The sequence below is a fragment of the Podarcis raffonei genome, chromosome 5, assembly GCF_027172205.1.
Source record: "Podarcis raffonei isolate rPodRaf1 chromosome 5, rPodRaf1.pri, whole genome shotgun sequence".
NCBI lineage: Eukaryota > Metazoa > Chordata > Lepidosauria > Squamata > Lacertidae > Podarcis > Podarcis raffonei.
Window position 1 is genome coordinate 18,862,578 of NC_070606.1, and position 18,054 is coordinate 18,880,631.

The window sequence follows — 18,054 nt, forward strand, 5'->3', positions numbered from 1 at the left end:
GGCTATTATGTGAAATCTTGACTCGAAAGTATCCATTTTAACATGAAATCAGATTGCTTTGATTTCCTATGCAATTTTTAATGAAAAGAATCACTTTTATTAGTCAGTTGATACCTGTGCATACATTGTGTTTGTTTTGGAAATGTTAAATGTAAAAGGAGGGTTTTGGAAAGCTGCAGTAAAGATGATCTTGAGATTGTGCAGGATGTTTCCAAAGGCTTCAGCAAAATTAATCTAGGTGTCTCTTTGGTAGGATTGCCAACCAACCAGGAAAAACAACAACCATTTTGGTTTTGCTTTAAACTTAGTGTACAGAAAAGCAAGGGCATGTTCCCCTGTCTCTTGACCTTTTCCTACCCCCATTGCTTTTTTGTGTTTTTTCTTCACAACTTAGGTAAATACATAACTTTTGCACTGGACTCTGCCCGTTGACCCACCCTAAACTGCTGGGCCGCCCTAAACCCCTCATGTTTCTGCTTGAGGCGTTGCTCTGGGCATCCTTCCTGAGTGGAAGGAGATGAGTCAGAGAAACAACTCATGCAGAGCTGCCATTGTCAACCTCCTTTACTAGTTCTGCTGCATCTCTATAATCAAAGTAATTTAACCTGTCATTTGCATACAATGTGGAGTTGTGACAGGGTTGCGTTTCCCCAGCAGAAGGGAGCGGGAAATTCTTTGTCTAGAAGAATGCAAAGCCAGGGCAGTGAATCATTCAGAGATGCAGCAGGAAGCCTACTCTGCAAATGTATACTTCAGGTTCACAGGGATGTAATGCATTTCTCATGGCATTTTAATGGGTCTCTCGTGGCACACAGTTTTGAAATTACTGGCTTTGAGACATAGTAGTGGGGATGCTGTGGGGGGTTGCAATGATGGTTACTCTGCGATGTCTGTAATCCAGGCAGACTGTTCCTAATGTAAATGCCCCCACCACTATCAAATTATATTCACAGGATATGCTACTGTGATCACCTCTTCAAAAGTTCCTCTCCATTTAATTCACCCTGTAGTTCTGTGCAAAACCAAGGCAAGTGTGAGCACTAGCTGTATAATTATGTCGGCTCATTAAGGAAGAAACCTTGAATTGTTTCAAAAGGAATCAGTGGTTGTGTAGGAGTGTGATTTGCTTTGAATCCACCTTTCACTAATAAAACTCCTTACGACAAATAATTGTCAAGTTACATGATATAGAAACTGGAATTTATTACACAAGAAAAAAAACATAACCTCTCTCCCTGCTGTGTAAATTAACAGGTATGCAACTTGAAACAAAACGTGCATGCAGTGTTTTTGGCAATTGCTGATGGGGTACATCTCCTGGGGAGTTTGAAAAGTACCAGCAGTGTTTTCCAAGCAAGGTTAGACTGACAAAAACAAAACAAAACCCAGCACAGATGTGCTCAGAAACAAAGAATGACCCTATGCTTTTGCTTTGAATATTCCAAGGCTGATGCGTTTGGTGGGGTTAGCAAATTAACTTTGGGAAGAAGCACAAAAGACCTGGAATAAGCAGCCGTGATAGTAATGGAATATAAATATTCATACATTTCTATTTGCCCTCTCTCCTTTTTGTTAATCCCCCTATTCCTGTATTTTTGTTTTTAAAAGTTGAGGATTGGGAGTTTTATATTCTTACAGATGTACTGAATACTTCAGCTTTCTAGCTGCTATTAAGGCCAATGCAAATGGCGAAGGGGGCAACAGAACTCCCACTTAAACCCAACATATTTCTCCCATATATTATTTTCTTGCCCTCTATTAGGGTACTGGCCTCTGTTATGCAATGCGTTTTCACTGTTAGATGGAGGGGGGGAAACTAAACACCTACTCTGTCTAAGTAATTGGGATGTCGGGTTATGTGTGTATACCAAATTTTAGCTTTACAGTGGTACCTCGGTTACATACGCTTCAGGTTACATACGCTTCAGGTTACAGACTCCGCTAACCCAGAAATATTACCTTGGGTTAAGAACTTTGCTTCCGGATGAGAATAGAAATTGTGCTGCAGTGGCGCGGCGGCAGCAGGAGGCCCCATTAGCTAGAGTAGTGCTTCAGGTTAAGAACAGTTTCAGGTTAAGAATGGACCTCCAGAACCCGAGGTACCACTGTATATTGTTTATTAATTTGTGAATCGCCTTGCAAAGGAGTCTCGAGGTGATTTACATAAAAGCAACTAAAATAGCTTTAGAACAATCCAAAATCAACAACTAAAGACAGGTTTAAAAAACAATACAGAATAAACACCTGAGGCAGAGAACTCTGCAACCAGCTGGAAAAGCTTGTTGAAACAAAAATGTATTCACTTGTTTCTGGAAATAAGAAATAGTGGCTACCTGTCACATCTCTACAGTGATGCTATAGGAGAGGCCACACAGAAAACCCTGCTCTGAGTTTCTGTGGAACAGCTATCTGATATTTTAGGGTCTTGTATGTTAGTACCAAAATCTTGAGTGCGGCCCAGCAGAAGATTGGCAGCCAGTGGAGATGCCACAGATAAGATGTTATATGCTGGTTGTAGTTGCCCACACAAGCAACTGAGCCCCTGCAATGTCAGGGACCAGCAGGACACTGATGAGTGTGCACTGGGGGCAGGGGAGCTAGAGTCTGATTCTGGAAAGGGGGTCAGTGATTTGTGAGGAACTGTACCAGCTAGGAGGCAAGAGTCGGAGTCAGGGGTTCAGAGCTGGAGGGTGGGACACAGGGTGGATTGGAAGAAGAGGAGGAAAAAGCGAAGTGAGGCAAGTGAAGGGCCAGGTGCTTCTCCATGCTTTCCTGCACCACGATCTCCCAGAACCAGGAGGGGATTGAAAAGGGATGAGCAGAGGAAGTTTCTGTGCAGGCACAGCCTCCGGCTGTGTGCGTGCAGCCTGTCAGGGGAAGGTACATAAACTGGTGGAGGGGGAGTGATCATATTTTGTGACAACTGCTCCATAGAGTACAGACCTGTGAATATCTGCCTAGATGCTAGATCAGTGCATGTAGAAGCAATTGTAAGTGTTATCTAATGAGTAAACGATCCACCGTGTGCATTCCTTTGGCTCTGAAGTGCCCTTGATGCATGGACTGTACTAGCTGCTGCTTTCAGACCAACCTCAAGGGTAGTCCAACCTTTCAGTGGTCCAACCTTGATGTAACCCTGGACTCACCCAGTAATTGGCTAGCTTTAATCAACCACAGTTGTCAAGAGTTGAGAAGGCACATCATTGGGTGCATACTCACAACCATCTTGCCAGCATCATCAGGATGCAAAAACTGAAACTGATGCAGCAAACCAAGGAATTAGACCAGTGAGAGCAGCCTCAGCATGGATATTGAAGGCCCCAATACAGTAGTCCTAGGGTTCTCCAAAACCCCACCATAGCTGATGAAATGAAAAAGAAATAGCTTTAACTGAGCTCAGGAGTGGATGGCTCAAAAGAAAAGTGTGAGGGCCATGTAAGGATGGAACCCTGGGGAAACAGGATAGTTACATAAATGATGTTCCTCTGTGCCTGCAGTCAGTGTAATGGCTCTTCCACTGTCCTGAGCATTCCACTGTTTGTGAATGCTCTGAGATGAGTTCAGCCATACCCAAACTAGCCCATCTTGTGTGTTGTTGTGCTGCAGTGATTTGCAATTTGGCTCATGACATTTGCTCATTTCTTTTGTATTTCTTTGGGTCTTCTCCTCCCTCCCCTCCCTCCAACCTGAGCCTCTGGTGAGAGGGTGTTGAAACCTTTATTGCCAGCCTCAAGTCAAGCGATTCTCTCCGTCGATGTTAGTTCCTGACACAACTTTAAATATGCCTTATTGCCTTTGAATGTATTTCAGTAAACACTTCCTTGTAAGAAGGTAATAAAAGGAGACACTTCATAGCCTTTCAAGTTCTGCTAAATATGCTGTACAGCACTGCAATTCAAATGCATTAAGATTTGCTGACTTTATTGTTCTTAGGAATATGCCCTTCAGTGCCTGCCTTTCATCACACATGTCTAAAGGAATCTGCCAAATGTTAAATCTACAGTTCCAGACAGGTGTGTATTATTTACAAGAATGTTCAATTGTGGGACCTGTAATTGACTAGTCGTCTTGATCAAGCCTTCAATCCTTTTGCACTTCACATTTTCAGACTTGTTTTGAAACATCTCTTGCAGTGCCAAAGTCACACTTAGGGCCACTTTCCACAAGATATTTCTTTTCTTACATGTTTTCCAGGGTTAAAGCTAGAGGTGTGCTGAATGTTTTGCAGGTAGAAACAAAGCATTTTTGTAGGGTACAAATCTGTTCTTACCCTCAACACAAATTGTGTGAATATTCATCTTTTTCCCCTATCCTTTTTGACACCATTGTTTATGCGATATACTACAGCTTCCAGGAAAGGCTTCACAATGTTATGTTGGCAGGTTTGGCTATAAGATGACGTCACTGAAAGCAATGCAAATGAATAAGCGTTATTTATTGCCTTCTTACAAGGAAGCATTTATTGTGCTTTTAAAGCTTGTACATCACCTTGCATTTATTCAGGAAGAGTGTGATTTATAAACAAACAAACATTTTTGCAAGAGTTGCCAAAATTCCAGAAAAGAGGATGCATTTTCCAACACTGCTAAGCATTTGTAAAAAAATATATAAAAAAGCAAAACTGCTCAGCTGTTGTTAAGGCAGGTATGAAAGAGCGGCCACAGATCAGCAATAGGGCACTTACATAGCATACAGAAGATCACAAGTTTTCAGAGCCTCCTAGTGTCCCTATTTTCCAGGGACCATAGTGGATTTACAGAAGCCAACCCTGGTTTCTGATTTGATCCCACAATCTCCCACTTTTCCTTGTTTAGTCGTTTAGTCGTGTCCGACTCTTCGTGACCCCATGGAGCAGAGCACGCCAGGCACTCCTGTCTTCCACTGCCTCCCGCAGTTTGGTCAAACTCATGCTGGTAGCTTCGAGAACACTGTCCAACCATCTCGTCCTCTGTCGTCCCCTTCTCCTTGTGCCCTCCATCTTTCCCAACATCAGGGTCTTTTCCAGGGAGTCTTCTCTTCTCATGAGGTGGCCAAAGTATTGGAGCCTCAGCTTCACGATCTGTCCTTCTAGTGAGCACTCAGGGCTGATTTCCTTAAGAATGGAGAGGTTTGATCTTCTTGCAGTCCATGGGACTCTCAAGAGTCTCCTCCGGCACCATAATTCAAAGCATCGATTCTTTGGCAATCAGCCTTCTTTATGGTCCAGCTCTCACTTCCATACATCTCTACTGGGAAAACCATAGCTTTAACTATACGGACCTTTGTTGGCAAGGTGATGTCTCTGCTTTTTAAGATGCTGTCTAGGTTTGTCATTGCTTTTCTCCCAAGAAGCAGGCGTCTTTTAATTTCGTGACTGCTGTCACCATCTGCAGTGATCATGGAGCCCAAGAAAGTAAAATCTCTCACTGCCTCCATTTCTTCCCCTTCTATTTGCCAGGAGGTGATGGGACCAGTGGCCATGATCTTCATTTTTTTGATGTTGAGCTTCAGATCATATTTTGCACTCTCCTCTTTCACCCTCATTAAAAGGTTCTTTAATTCCTCCTCACTTTCTGCCATCAAGGTTGTGTCATCTGCATATCTGAGGTTGTTGCTATTTCTTCCGGCTTAATTCCGGCTTGGGATTCACCCAGCCCAGCCTTTCGCATGATGAATTCTGCATATAAGTTAAATAAGCAGGGAGACAATATAAAGCCTTGTCGTACTCCTTTCCCAATTTTGAACCAATCCATTGTTCCATATCCAGTTCTAACTGTAGCTTCTTGTCCCACATAGAGATTTCTCACTTTTCCTTAGGACGTCCCTATTTTCATTGGAGAAATGTTGGAGGGGATGGCTCTATTTCCATCAGAGAAATGTTGGAGGATATGAATTTCAGGTATCTCCAGTTAACACTGTCTAGCAAACACCTCTCCCCAAGACTCTGGAAAGCCGGTATCAGAGTAGACAGGAATGGGTTACCTGGTAGATTGGCCTTAGAGAGTGGCAAGGAGGATATCCAACCATGTGCCATGGGTTGATGGAGGGTACTCAGGGAAAGGATAAAGGCAGCTCCATGTGGGCAGTACTGTCTCAACAGACAGCCACAGCGGAACATCCACCTCTCCAACTGCACTCATCAGCCATGGCTGTGGACTATCTTGGGGCTCATCCAGACTTGCAGTCCCCCCCAGGGTAACCCAATCTTTACCGCTGAATTGGAGCAAATGTCAGTTGGGGTTTCGGCCGACAGACGTTTGCATCGATTGAGCACTAAAGAACGAGGGAAAGCTTTGTGGGAGAAGGCAGTGCGGCAAAGACAAAACTGCACAGACCCATTTCTAGAAAGCATGGGACAAGCAGGAAATCACTCAGACCTCTGCTTTCTAGGCATTGGACGAGTGGAAGTGTGGACAAGCCCTTGAACAGTGGCCTGACTCAGTATGGAAAACTCATGAAGAAGAAGAAGAAGAGTTTGGATTTGATATCCCGCCTTTCACTCCCTTTAAGGAGTCTCAAAGCGGCTAACATTCTCCTTTCCCTTCCTCCCCCACAACAAACACTCTGTGAGGTGAATGGGGCTGAGAGACTTCAAAGAAGTATGACTGGCCCAAGGTCACCCAGCAGCTGCACGTGGAGGAGCGGAGACGCGAACCCGGTTCCCCAGATTACGAGACTACCACTCTTAACCACTACACCACACTGGCTCTCATATGTTCATAGTCTCATTTTTATACTTTGCATTTGTGTGGGTGTGTGTGGGTGTGTTTAAATATTTTTTTATTTAATTGGGAGACATAATGCATGCAGAAAGTCTGACTTTCCATCCCTGGCATCTCCGGTTAAGGTTAAAATATGTCAGGTAGCAGATTATGGTCAGATTTTCTGCCTCAGACTTTGGAGGATCACTGTCAATTAGCGTAGAATACTGGTATTGGCGGACAAAGAATCAGATTTGGTATAAGAATCAGATTTGGTACATCTTGTGCTTGCATAGTGGATACAGTTTTTTAAAATCCCAGTTCTATTTATATATGTGACAAGACTTGGATGACAGATATATGTCTACCTGTAGTTTGCTAGTAAGTTAACTACAGTGGTACCTTGGGTTAAGTACTTAATTTGTTCCGGAGGTCCATTCTTAACCTGAAACTGTTCTTAACCTGAAGCACCACTTTAGCTAATGGGGCCTCCCGCTGCTGCTCCGCCGCCGCCACGCAATTTCTGTTCTCATCCTGAAGCAAAGTTCTTAACCCGAGGTACTATTTCTGGGTTAGCGGAGTCTGTAACCTGAAGTGTATGGAACCTGAAACGTATGGAACCCGAGGTACCACTGTAGTAAGTTAACTGCTTCAGCAGTGCTCAGCACACAAACTTTGGAGGAAATGAACTTTCCCCCCTGAGTTAAACACACAGCAGATGTTGAGCATCTCTACCGCTTCTGTGAAAGGTTTCTGCTTTGAATTGTGACAAAATTACCATGGACTCTTAAATAATAAATACTTGTACTTTACTTGCTTGCTTCTTTTAGTGTGATGGTCTGAAATGAAGACTTTGCCTTATTTTTTTGTAGAGCTTACAATAAATATTTGGTTATATTTGTGCTCTTTGTTTCTCACATTTGAGCTAGGCCTAGTAAGTTACCAAACATGTAAAAATGTGAGCGTTACATCAACTTTTATTTTAATTCTTTAAACGTTAAATTGTGAGTGCATAGTGTTGTTACCTGCTTATTTCAATAGAGTTTTTCAATAGGACCACCTCACCTCAAAAAGGTTATTGTAGAGCTGGGAAAGATTCAGAAAAGGGCAACCAAATGATCAAGGGTTTGGATCAATGCCACTATGGTGGGGGAAATTTGAAAATGACTTCCAAATTCAATGGTAGGTTTCATGATTCAGTTACTATAACTGGGGGCACACAGTCATTTACTGTAGAGGGAAAGAGGATTTTAGAACCATATTTGCAGCCAAGGCAGAAATGTTGCCAGGGCATTTATTGAGTGGACAGAGAAATCAATTGAACTACCCACTTTTTTCTGCAAGAACAAGTGGTTCACCTTACTGGTGAGTCGACAACTCTAGTTCAGTTTGGAATTAGACTCAACGAATCCCAACTCCCAAATTCCCACTGTGATCCCAATGTGGTTGGTAGCATGCCAGGGTCCAAACAGCCTTCATACCTTCCACCCTGCCTTTCTGCCCTTCTCACTTACTTGACAGCAACAAGGGAACATCCTCCTTCCTTCCTCCCTCCCTCCCTCCCTCCCTTCCTTCCTTCCTCCCTCCCTCCCTCCCTCCCTCCCTCCCTCCCTCCCTCCCTTCCTTCCGTCTCCCTCCCTCCCTCCCTCCCTCCCTCCCTGCCTGCCTGCCTGCCTGCTTTGAACAACCCTGTTCCAGGTGCCTTTGGAAATGTGGTTTTCCAGGGCCCATGAATCAGCTGTCCTAGAAACTGCATGTTCCAGAGCACCTTGCACCTGTAATGTTGTGAATATGCTTATAACAGCATCCTTGGTACAAGGAGCCCTGCAATTCTGCCTTTGCGGTGTTTGTGAAGCCATCAATGGAAGGAGGCATGTGGGGAAGGATGTCTGGGACAAATGTTGTTCTGTTCATTATGCAGCCGAGCATTATGTAGTTGAACCAATTTTTATACAGACAGAGCCAGGTTTAAGAAGTTTTGCAACATCACTAGTTTCTATCAATGGTAAACACTCCTGCTCTTGACCATCCACACACAAATTGATGTAGTTCAGAAACAGCAGTATAGGGTATAGATTTTCAACTAATTGGGTTTTATCTTTTCGGGTCTGTAATTTTCTAATCGCTTTTCCTTAAGTCCCTTTAACTTTTTCTTTTCTTTTTTTTATAAAAAAGAAGGCTAGGAGTATTTCTCAACCCACAGTTGTCATGCCTGTGAACAAAAATAATGGATAATCTTTACATGGGGGGAAAAACAAAACTAATTCCAGCTTGATTATCACTGATGCTTTTAAGTACCTTCAGTCTTTCCCCCCATTATGTCACATGCTGCAAGATGGATTTTCAAAATAATCTTTATGCCCAGGATTTTAACTGTGGAACATCTGTTTCATTTTGACGAAACTATGATGAGCATCTGTTTCCATGGAAGGTATGAATTAAACCAGACCACATTCATTTGTGGAGTTATGGATTATCTAGACTTGTGCTGTTTCACGAATAAATCATAAAGGTTGGATCAGCACTATCAACCATATTAGCATGTTTCAAACTTAGTTAACATCAAAAATGTTGGTGTTACCCTAAATTTAAGACTACATTTAAAAAAGAACCAGTGTGTTTCAACACACTTCCGGTTTACAGATTCCAGAACTAGCTATACTGTATATTAAACAAGTGGCCCCAGTCAAGGTAGTGCATATGTAATGTGCATTTACTGTGGAGGAAAATCTCTTTAAGTATACAAATGCCCCAGTTCAAAAGGTGCACAATCAGGTTCTATACATACATTTCTTTTAACTGAAAGGCCCACACCACTATACATGTGTGTCCCAGTCACATTCTCCAGTAATGCTGATAGTTCATTTTGGAGAAAGACTGGATCAAATCCTCAGTACAGTGGTACCTTGGGTTAAGACCTTAATTCATTCTGGAGGTCCGTTCTTAACCTGAAACTGTTCTTAACCTGAGGTACCACTTTAGCTGATGGGGCCTCCCACTGCCGCCGTGCCGCCGGAGCACAATTTCTGTTTTCATCCTGAAGCAAAGTTCTTAACCTGAGGTACTATTTCTGGGTTAGCGGAGTCTGTAAACTGTCTTTAACCTGAAGCATCTGTAACCCAAGGTACCACTGAACTCCTCTCTGTAGCTCATCTCATGAACATGTTAATGAATAATGCTATTTTAGGACAATTTGCTTGTGGCTGTGCTTGTTCCCCAGTAAATGAGAATACAGCCCAGGAAATGTTGAAGGGTGCTTAGTTCCATAAATGTCTAAATAAATAAAAAATTACACACACACTTCCGATTGGCACATCCATTTCCTCCTGTTGGATCAGAGTGAAAAATATGTGAGTCAAGGTACAGCCTTTAACCATATAATGAGATGTGATGAATCTACTATGAACTTTTCTATGTGTGAACAGCCTTGCCTTTGACCATCTACTTTTGATGCAGACTGTCACTTGACAGTTTCATGCATCATATTTGGCTTTCAGAATACTTTCTCTACTCCTGGTTCAGGATGTATTTAGATGTTCCTGAAGCTAAACTCCACTTGCTTGGAGTATGGCTGCCCTGCAATACACACAGATTTGGCTATTTTTCAGGCTTTAGTTCTGATCTGAAGATGCTATCAATGCAAGGCAGATGCTACAGGTGGCAGCTGCCTCCTCACAAATCTCACTTTTCCTGAATCATGAAGCTAAGTTTCCTACCATCCCTCCTCTCGTGAGCCGCTTTGACAGGTGTTCATGGCTGCCCACCTTCTAATTGTCTGACATCACAATGATGTCTGGACCAAAGGTTCCTTACCACTGCAATAGGCAGAAGCTCAGAACATGTCACACTTGGTAAGTGAGAAGTTAGAAAAAGCAATGTGCTAGAGACCATAGTTCTCCCTTTTGAATCCATATTGCTTGCCTGCTCTTTTTTTATCATTTACATTTATAAATGTTGTCCCCCCCCTTTCTTTTTTTCCTTTCTCCTCCTGTGATGAGGCTGCATTTTAATGTTTTAATGTTGTATTTTAATCTTTTTTTAAGTTGTATTTCAATCAACTTGTTTTTATTATCAATTGTAAGCCGCCGTGAGCCCAGTCTTGGCTGGGGAGGGCAGGGTATAAATGTTGTTGTTGTTGTTGTTGTTGTTGTTGTTGTTGTTGTTGTTGTTGTTGATTACGGAAGCCTTGAAATAGGAATCATCTACCAGTGACCCAAACCAGTGGAGTTTTCATGTAGTGCTGATAACAAGCACTTGCTCTATTCCATTGCAAACACGCACTCCATATTTAATTAAAAACAATCAGATTAAACATAGTTGGCCCAGATTCAACTAAAGTCACTGGGTTTACTTGGGCCAGTCACCATCTCCCAAACAAATAAATGACTGGCAGTGGAATCCTATGCACGCCCAGGTAAGTGTGTATAGGATAGCTGCCTGTATCATACTGAAACCAACAGAACAAGTTATTTGTGACTACTTTAGGTGTTATTACGTCTGGTGGAACATTATAGCTGAATTAGGGATACTTGTTGTTTGCAGTAAATTAAAATATTGGTTGAAGCATATGGACCTAATGGTCCCACCATTAAAAAGCAATAATACTACAGAGGTCACAGATTCCATTTCTAGAACAGATTCAATGACAGATGTTTCCAATGATCTCTCCCCCTGCTCTTCTCGGTCAGCTAATGACTTTTCAAGAAAAAATGTTTCTTAAGCCAAAGATACAAGTCATGTAATGGACACCCTCCCAACATACAGTTTTCCTGGAAACTGACCAGGATACAAACCACTAGGAAGTTCTCCTGTGCAACCCTCAACAAAACAAACAGGAGCTACAGAAAAGCACTATCATCACACTCTTCTGAAGTAGCATAGCTGAGGCTGCTAAAATGATTAGGGAGGAGTTTTTGCTTAATGGAAATAAAATAATATCTTCTCTCGTACATAAATGCTGAGGAAAATTTATTGGGAAAGTCAAGCTACAGGAATAATAATAATAACCCTTATTAAATTAGTGATCAATGTTCATGGCCCATCCACCTTTATTTTTTAACATTATTTATCTTCGCTTTGCAAAAAGAAAAAAAGGAAGGAGGAAAGCTAAAACAGTGATAAAATAAGACTTTCTCCATAGAATCAATCATTTGTGAAATTTCATTTTTTAAAAATATTGCAGGTGATTTTGGTGCCGAGGTCAGGGAAGTATTTGAGATACATAAAGTACATAAGAACATAAATTGTGACATTCCTCTGTTATTTCCTCATATATATATTTTTCCTTTACAAGTGTATTCAGGCATACTGAGTTTGCCTTTAAAGATGAAAAGAAAAGAAATGATTTTGGTTTCTTTTATTCCCTTTCTGCTTTATGAGGTTTATGAGCACAATAAGCACATTTTACCTACAACTGAATAGCTCCTATTTAGAGATAACATTTGGTATTCTTTATGGCACATCAGTGCCATGGTTGTCAGTTACTCCAAGACAATGGAGAGATACAGAAGAGGCAAAGAGAGCATGCTGCATTGGAACAAGTCCATTTCAGAGCTGGAGAGGAACGTTCTCATCAGACACAGATTTTTCAGAGCCATAATGTGACAACTGGGTTACTTCTCAAAATACAGTATTTTTGCAATTGTATTTTTTCCCCCACTTTAAAACAGCAGCAGCAACAACAACAACATTATGTGAATCTTTTCTCATCTCCCCCACCCCCACTCCCATAAATAACTTTTCTAATCACCCTTGTTCTAAACCCTCAGTTGGCATAGGAGCAACTCATTCCAGATGCCTCGCTGTTCTTGCCATCTTCTCATAACCCAAAGCCTGCACTGTCCTCACTCCTGGTGGCAGTCAGCCATACTTGGTCACCCACCACCATTCCCTCCTTGAAGCTAAGGGGAACTGATTAAGCATCTCTGCATTTTCTCCAAAGTTATTTCATTACGAGATGCAGAAGGGTGAGCACATCAATATTTAAACAAGAGGTAATTTTTGTAAATTAGAGAAAGAGAGAGCAACTCCCACCCTCACCCGTCCAATAAATCCGATTGTGTGTGGTTGTTCTTTGAATCTCTTATCCCTCTGGGAGGAGAGCTGCTGTTTGGGGAATGGGGTAATTTGAGAGGGCAAACTGGGAAAGAGAGAGTTACAAGCAATCTAATCACAACCTGGCAGGTGGAGGAGTGCTGAAGAAGGGCCCATTAGAGAGAGATGAGAGGGGTTACAGCAGGCACTCCCAAACTTGGCCCTCCAGCTGTTTGGGGACTACAATTCCCATCACCCCTGACCACTGGTCCTGTTAGCTAGGGATGATGGGAGTTGTAGTCCCAAAACAGCTGGAGGGCCAAGTTTGGCCATGTCTGGGTTACAGCATATCAGAACAGGTAAGGGAGTTCAGGAGGTTGGGGGAGCAGACATGTCTTCCAGAGATGGCAAGAAGGTTGTCAGCTGGACAGCAGGGGTGGGTGGCAGTTGGCTGGCTAGCAAACACTTCTTCATTGACCAAAGTTGCTAAACCAGTGTCGTGTGGTGTGTTTCCTTACAGCTTGTGAAGCTGGATATGTTTGCTTTAGACTGTGGGTTACTGCAACATGTGAGTGGGGCCTATGAATGTGTTTCCAACTGTGCTTCCAATGGGCTACCCAGTTTCACTGGAGCTGGAGGATCAGCAAACCCTTCCATTGTATCTTCCTTTCTTTTTTGTTTTTTATGATTATTTTATATTTTGCCCTTGTCATTTTATTGTCCACTGCTCTGGGTATTTTATACAGAAAATGCACTAAACTCAGTTCTGTGATCCTCCAAAGAATCATCTTTCTCCAACACAGGAGACACTCATGGGGCCCATCACAACATAAGGACATAATCTGTTATTTTTCTCTTGAGTATAAATACTACCAAGGAGGAAATGCTGTTCATCTAGCATACTTCTTCTTTATCGTCACAACAACAAACCCTGTTGTTTGTCACTAGAGAGAGTGTGTGATTGGCCCAATGTTATGTTGGCCTTCATGACTAAGCTAAGATTTCAAATCCAGCATTCCCAGTTCAGCATTTTATTTACAACAGTGCTGACGTGTGTGTGTGTGCATGCGCGCGCACGTGCGTGCATGCATGCGCGCAGATCTTGCACTTTCTTGACAGTTTCTCATCATAAAATAAATATATTTTGTTTGTTTCCACAATTTGTATCATGATCATGACCTATCTGAAATATGAATGCTGTGAAATGTGTTGGTTGTTGTTTTGGTCGGCTGTATCTTTGAGAGAAGTTGGAATAGATTTTATTGAGTTCCAGGTTAAAGTTCTGACAGATGAAATAAATCTCAGCTTCCTTGCCCCAATATCAGATATTTAATATTGTCAACATTACCAATACAGATCAGTGTTAAAGAATCCTCTCTCTTTTTTAGTTACATGTAAACATTTAGTTGAATATAAACTAACTTATTGATAGTCTATACACAGAATGGTTTATTGATACTTTTGTCAGATTTCATAATATTCGTCCTTCTTAATAGCTCCATTGATTTGTTTAGAGTGGGAAAATAATAACGGTAGATAATAAGGCAAAGGGGGGCTATTTTCTGTTGTAAAAACAAATGCATGAATAATGGTAGATTCAAAGATGCTGAATTTCTGCTACATGCTCCCCCCACCCCCCAAAAAAAACAACCAGTAAGTTTTTTATAAATAATTGCTTGAAGGGTTTGGTGGGTGGCAAGAAAGAGTAGCATGGTAGCAAGAAATGGTCTATGATGAGGAGAAGTGAATGACACAAGTGGCACAGTCTGCGGATCAAGGGAAATATGAGATGGAAAATCTGTGATGGTATCTCATCACTCTTCCATCCTTCCTAGCAGCTGCTGTGGACGTTTCAGTCAAAGCATTTTTAAGTGGGGGGGGGGATTAAAACCTACATCCACATCATTTCCTCATTTGGCCCCCAAAAACTGTTATTAGACCTGCTGAGGGCAGGATGATAGAGGGATCTATTTATTTTTCTTAGTGGGGCTAAAAGGAGCTTCAGGAGGATGATTTAAATCAGAAATAGCATGGTGGGAAAAGGTTGAGCACTAATAATTTTTGTTTAGGAGCCAGGCATCCATAATGGCCTGTAGAAATATTCTGGTTATGTTTCAGATGGAGTTTAGACTGGCATATCTACCCTAAGGTTCTGGGTTGGTTATCAACCCTGAGGCTGCTGGCAGCTCATTAAAAGCATTTGTTCCCTGGCTATGGGCAACAATATTGTGGAGTCTTGCCATCACCCATGGTTCATTTTGGGTGTCCTACCATGTGCTCAGTGGAATCAGTTTGCTCTGTGTGATAGTGTACATGTCAAGTAACACGTTTGAGCACTGAGATCTTCTAATGGGGCCTTGCTCCAGGTGCCGTCTCTGGTTATGATGTAATGAAAAGCAAGCAGTATCTCAGGGCATCCTTAATGTCCCAGACACTGTGTGAATGTTTTGCTGATAAATGTTTTGGTTATAAAATCAAAGTGACACTAATTGCATTTGCTAAGGGAAGAACATTTGTAAATGTTGACTTAAATTTCCTCCTTTTAACTTTAAGACTGCTTGGCACTCGGAGATTCTGCCTTACTTTAAGTATGGAATGTATGTGACCCACCCACCCCCTACAGCTTTTCTGCTGCTGTCATCTGCTGCTTCTTTTTTTGGCAACAGTGTTCTGATTACTATCATCACCAAGAATGCTGATGTTGCCAGGGCTTCAGTTATAGTTGAGTTGCTATAGGAATATCTAGCATATCATTTGTTTAATTTATTTAACAGACTTCTAAGACAGCTTTCAAAGTATAATTATCTTTCCAAAGCAGTGTACAAAATGTAATAAACACATTTTAAAACAAACCTGGGAGTTCATAATTAACAGAGAGAGAGAGCATTTCAAGCTACCCAGTCTAAAACTATAACTCGATCATTGACGAGGCATACAGCAAAGAAAGAAAGTTAAGCCTACCCTCTTAATTAAAAAACAGATTGAAAGAAAAAGAAAAAGAAATCTCTAGGGCTCACTTAAAAGAAAATAGAGGGTGCTAATTGTACCTCTTGAGGGGTGTTCTACTGATGTGGGGCCACCACATTTCTAAATACAGTGGTGCCTCGCAAGACGAAATTAATTCGTTCCGCGAGTCTTTTTGTCTTGCGCGGTTTTTCGTCTTGCGAAGCACGGTCAGTCGCAACTGCACCTCTTCAAGCGGTTTTTTTAAAAAAGGAAACAAACTTGCAAGACATTTTCGTCTTGCAAAGCAAGCCCATAGGGAAAATCGTTTTGCGAAGCAACTCAAAAAATGAAAAACTCTTTCGTCTTGCGAGTTTTTCGTCTTCCGAGGCATTCGTCTTGCGAGGTACCACTGTATGCTTAGAAATGTGTATTTGGATAAATAATACATTTAAAATATGTATTTAAATATATAATGAAACAAACATTTCCATGCAGTTCAAACAAGTAATTATCACATGCAAAAGCAGGATGGAATGGATTTCTGGGTGAACACATGCAAAAAGTAATTTGGATCAGAAACAGACTCACATGTCCCTAGACTGATCCTGGGTCCTTCGGCATAAAAATCAGGTCCTCTACCACTGGGTATGGTCGCCCCCAAAGGGTCCTAGCCACCCCCACTCCCCAGGCATCTTGAACCTGTTTTCCATGGAAGCCTGTATATTTTCTCTACAGGCCTCCACACAAGGGAGCTTTTTGGGTTCTGTAGCAAAAAAAAAAAAAAAAAAAAAATCCTCATAAGAGAAACGCAGGATAATTTTGAAAAGTAAATAACCTCTGAACCTTAAGGGGATAATGTGAATTTTAAAAACCCTAGTTTTTAAAACAAACAAATGCACATACAGAATGTTTACTTGCTTAGAATGTTTGTATCTTCTAAGTTTACAAGACAGATTAAAAGATAAATAGGTAAGGGTAAAGGGACCCCTGACTGTTAAGTCCAGTTGTGGACAATTCTGGGGTTGCAGTGCTCATCTCGCTTTACTGGCCGAGGAAGCCGGCGTTTGTCCACAGACAGCTTCCGGGTCATGTGGCCAGCATGACTAAGCCGCTTCTGGCGAACCAGAGCAGCACACGGAAACACCGTTTACCTTCCCGCCGGAGCAGTACCTATTTAACTACTTGCACTTTGACGTGCTTTCGAACTGCTAGGTTGTCAGGAGCAGGGACCGAGCAACGGGAGCTCACCCCGTCGTGGGGATTTGAACCGCCGACCTTCTGATCAGCAAGCCCAAGAGGCTCAGTGGTTTAGGCCACAGCGCCACCCGCGTCCCATAAATAAAGGTAAAGGTACCCCTGCCCGTACGGGCCAGTCTTGACAGACTCTAGGGTTGTGCGCTCATCTCACTCTAGAGGCCGGGAGCCAGCGCTGTCCGCAGACACTTCCGGGTCACGTGGCCAGCGTGACGAAGCTGCTCTGGTGAGCCAATGCAGCACACGGAAACGCCGTTTACCTTCCCGCTAGTAAGCGGTCCCTATTTATCTACTTGCACCCGGGGGTGCTTTCGAACTGCTAGGTTGGCAGGCGCTGGGACCGAGCGACGGGAGTGCACCCCGCCGCGGGGATTTGAACTGCCGACCATGCGATCGGCAAGTCCTAGGTGCAGAGGTTTTACCCACAGCGCCACCCGCGTCCCCGTCCCATAAATACAAGTATGTAAAATAAAATAACAATAATACCACAGTAAAAGAGCTGCAGTTTGTTAAGTGTACTGGAAATGGTAGTTCTGTGAGGGGGAAATCACAGTTCCCAGCATTCTTTGGCAGAAATAATGTGCTTTAAATGTGCATTGAATATGTTTTATGTATAGCGTGGATATCACAGAGATAGAGTACTTTCACATTCCCAAACCTGGTGCCCTCCTGATGTTGCTGAACAACAACTCAACCATCATCCTCACCACTGGACATGCTGGCTGAGACTGATGAGAATTTGCATCCAACAACCTCTGGAGGGCACAAGGTTGGAAAAGGCTGTGTATTTGTGAGCTAAGCTCCTTGACCTCTAAATAGCTATATTGATATATATGTCACCGTAAGCATTATTATAATGTAATTATTTTGACTTTCATCATATTCAGAAGCCAATTTTCATTGATCTGTAAGTGACTGTAAGGGTTAACTTGCAAGTTAAAATTTCCAGACCCACATGCGGCAATTCCCATGTTGGATATGCAGGAAACCTGCTGAGTGACTGGAACCTTACATGTGACTGGAAATGGGCAGATTTCCTGTTCCATTCCATTCTTGTTCCATGCATTTGCTCTGCCCTGCACCCCCACTCCTCCCCCTGCCACATGATACCTGTGGGTAATTGGTAGTGTGTCAGCCATGG

General features: G+C 42.4%; 1 protein-coding gene across 3 annotated transcripts in view; it reads left to right on the forward strand.

The window, feature by feature from the left end:
• LRMDA (leucine rich melanocyte differentiation associated) overlaps window positions 1–18,054 on the forward strand; it is a 738,096-nt gene that overhangs the window by 682,191 nt on the left and 37,851 nt on the right. The window contains exon 7 of one of the 3 annotated variants that reach the window (XM_053388139.1): window positions 3,934–4,013. The exons of the other annotated variants lie outside the window; for them this stretch is intronic. Within the exon in view, the coding sequence (XP_053244114.1) occupies window positions 3,934–3,995 (62 nt within the window). The 3' untranslated portion in view covers window positions 3,996–4,013. The remainder of the gene's footprint in view (window positions 1–3,933; window positions 4,014–18,054) is intronic. 3 annotated transcript variants of the gene reach the window in all.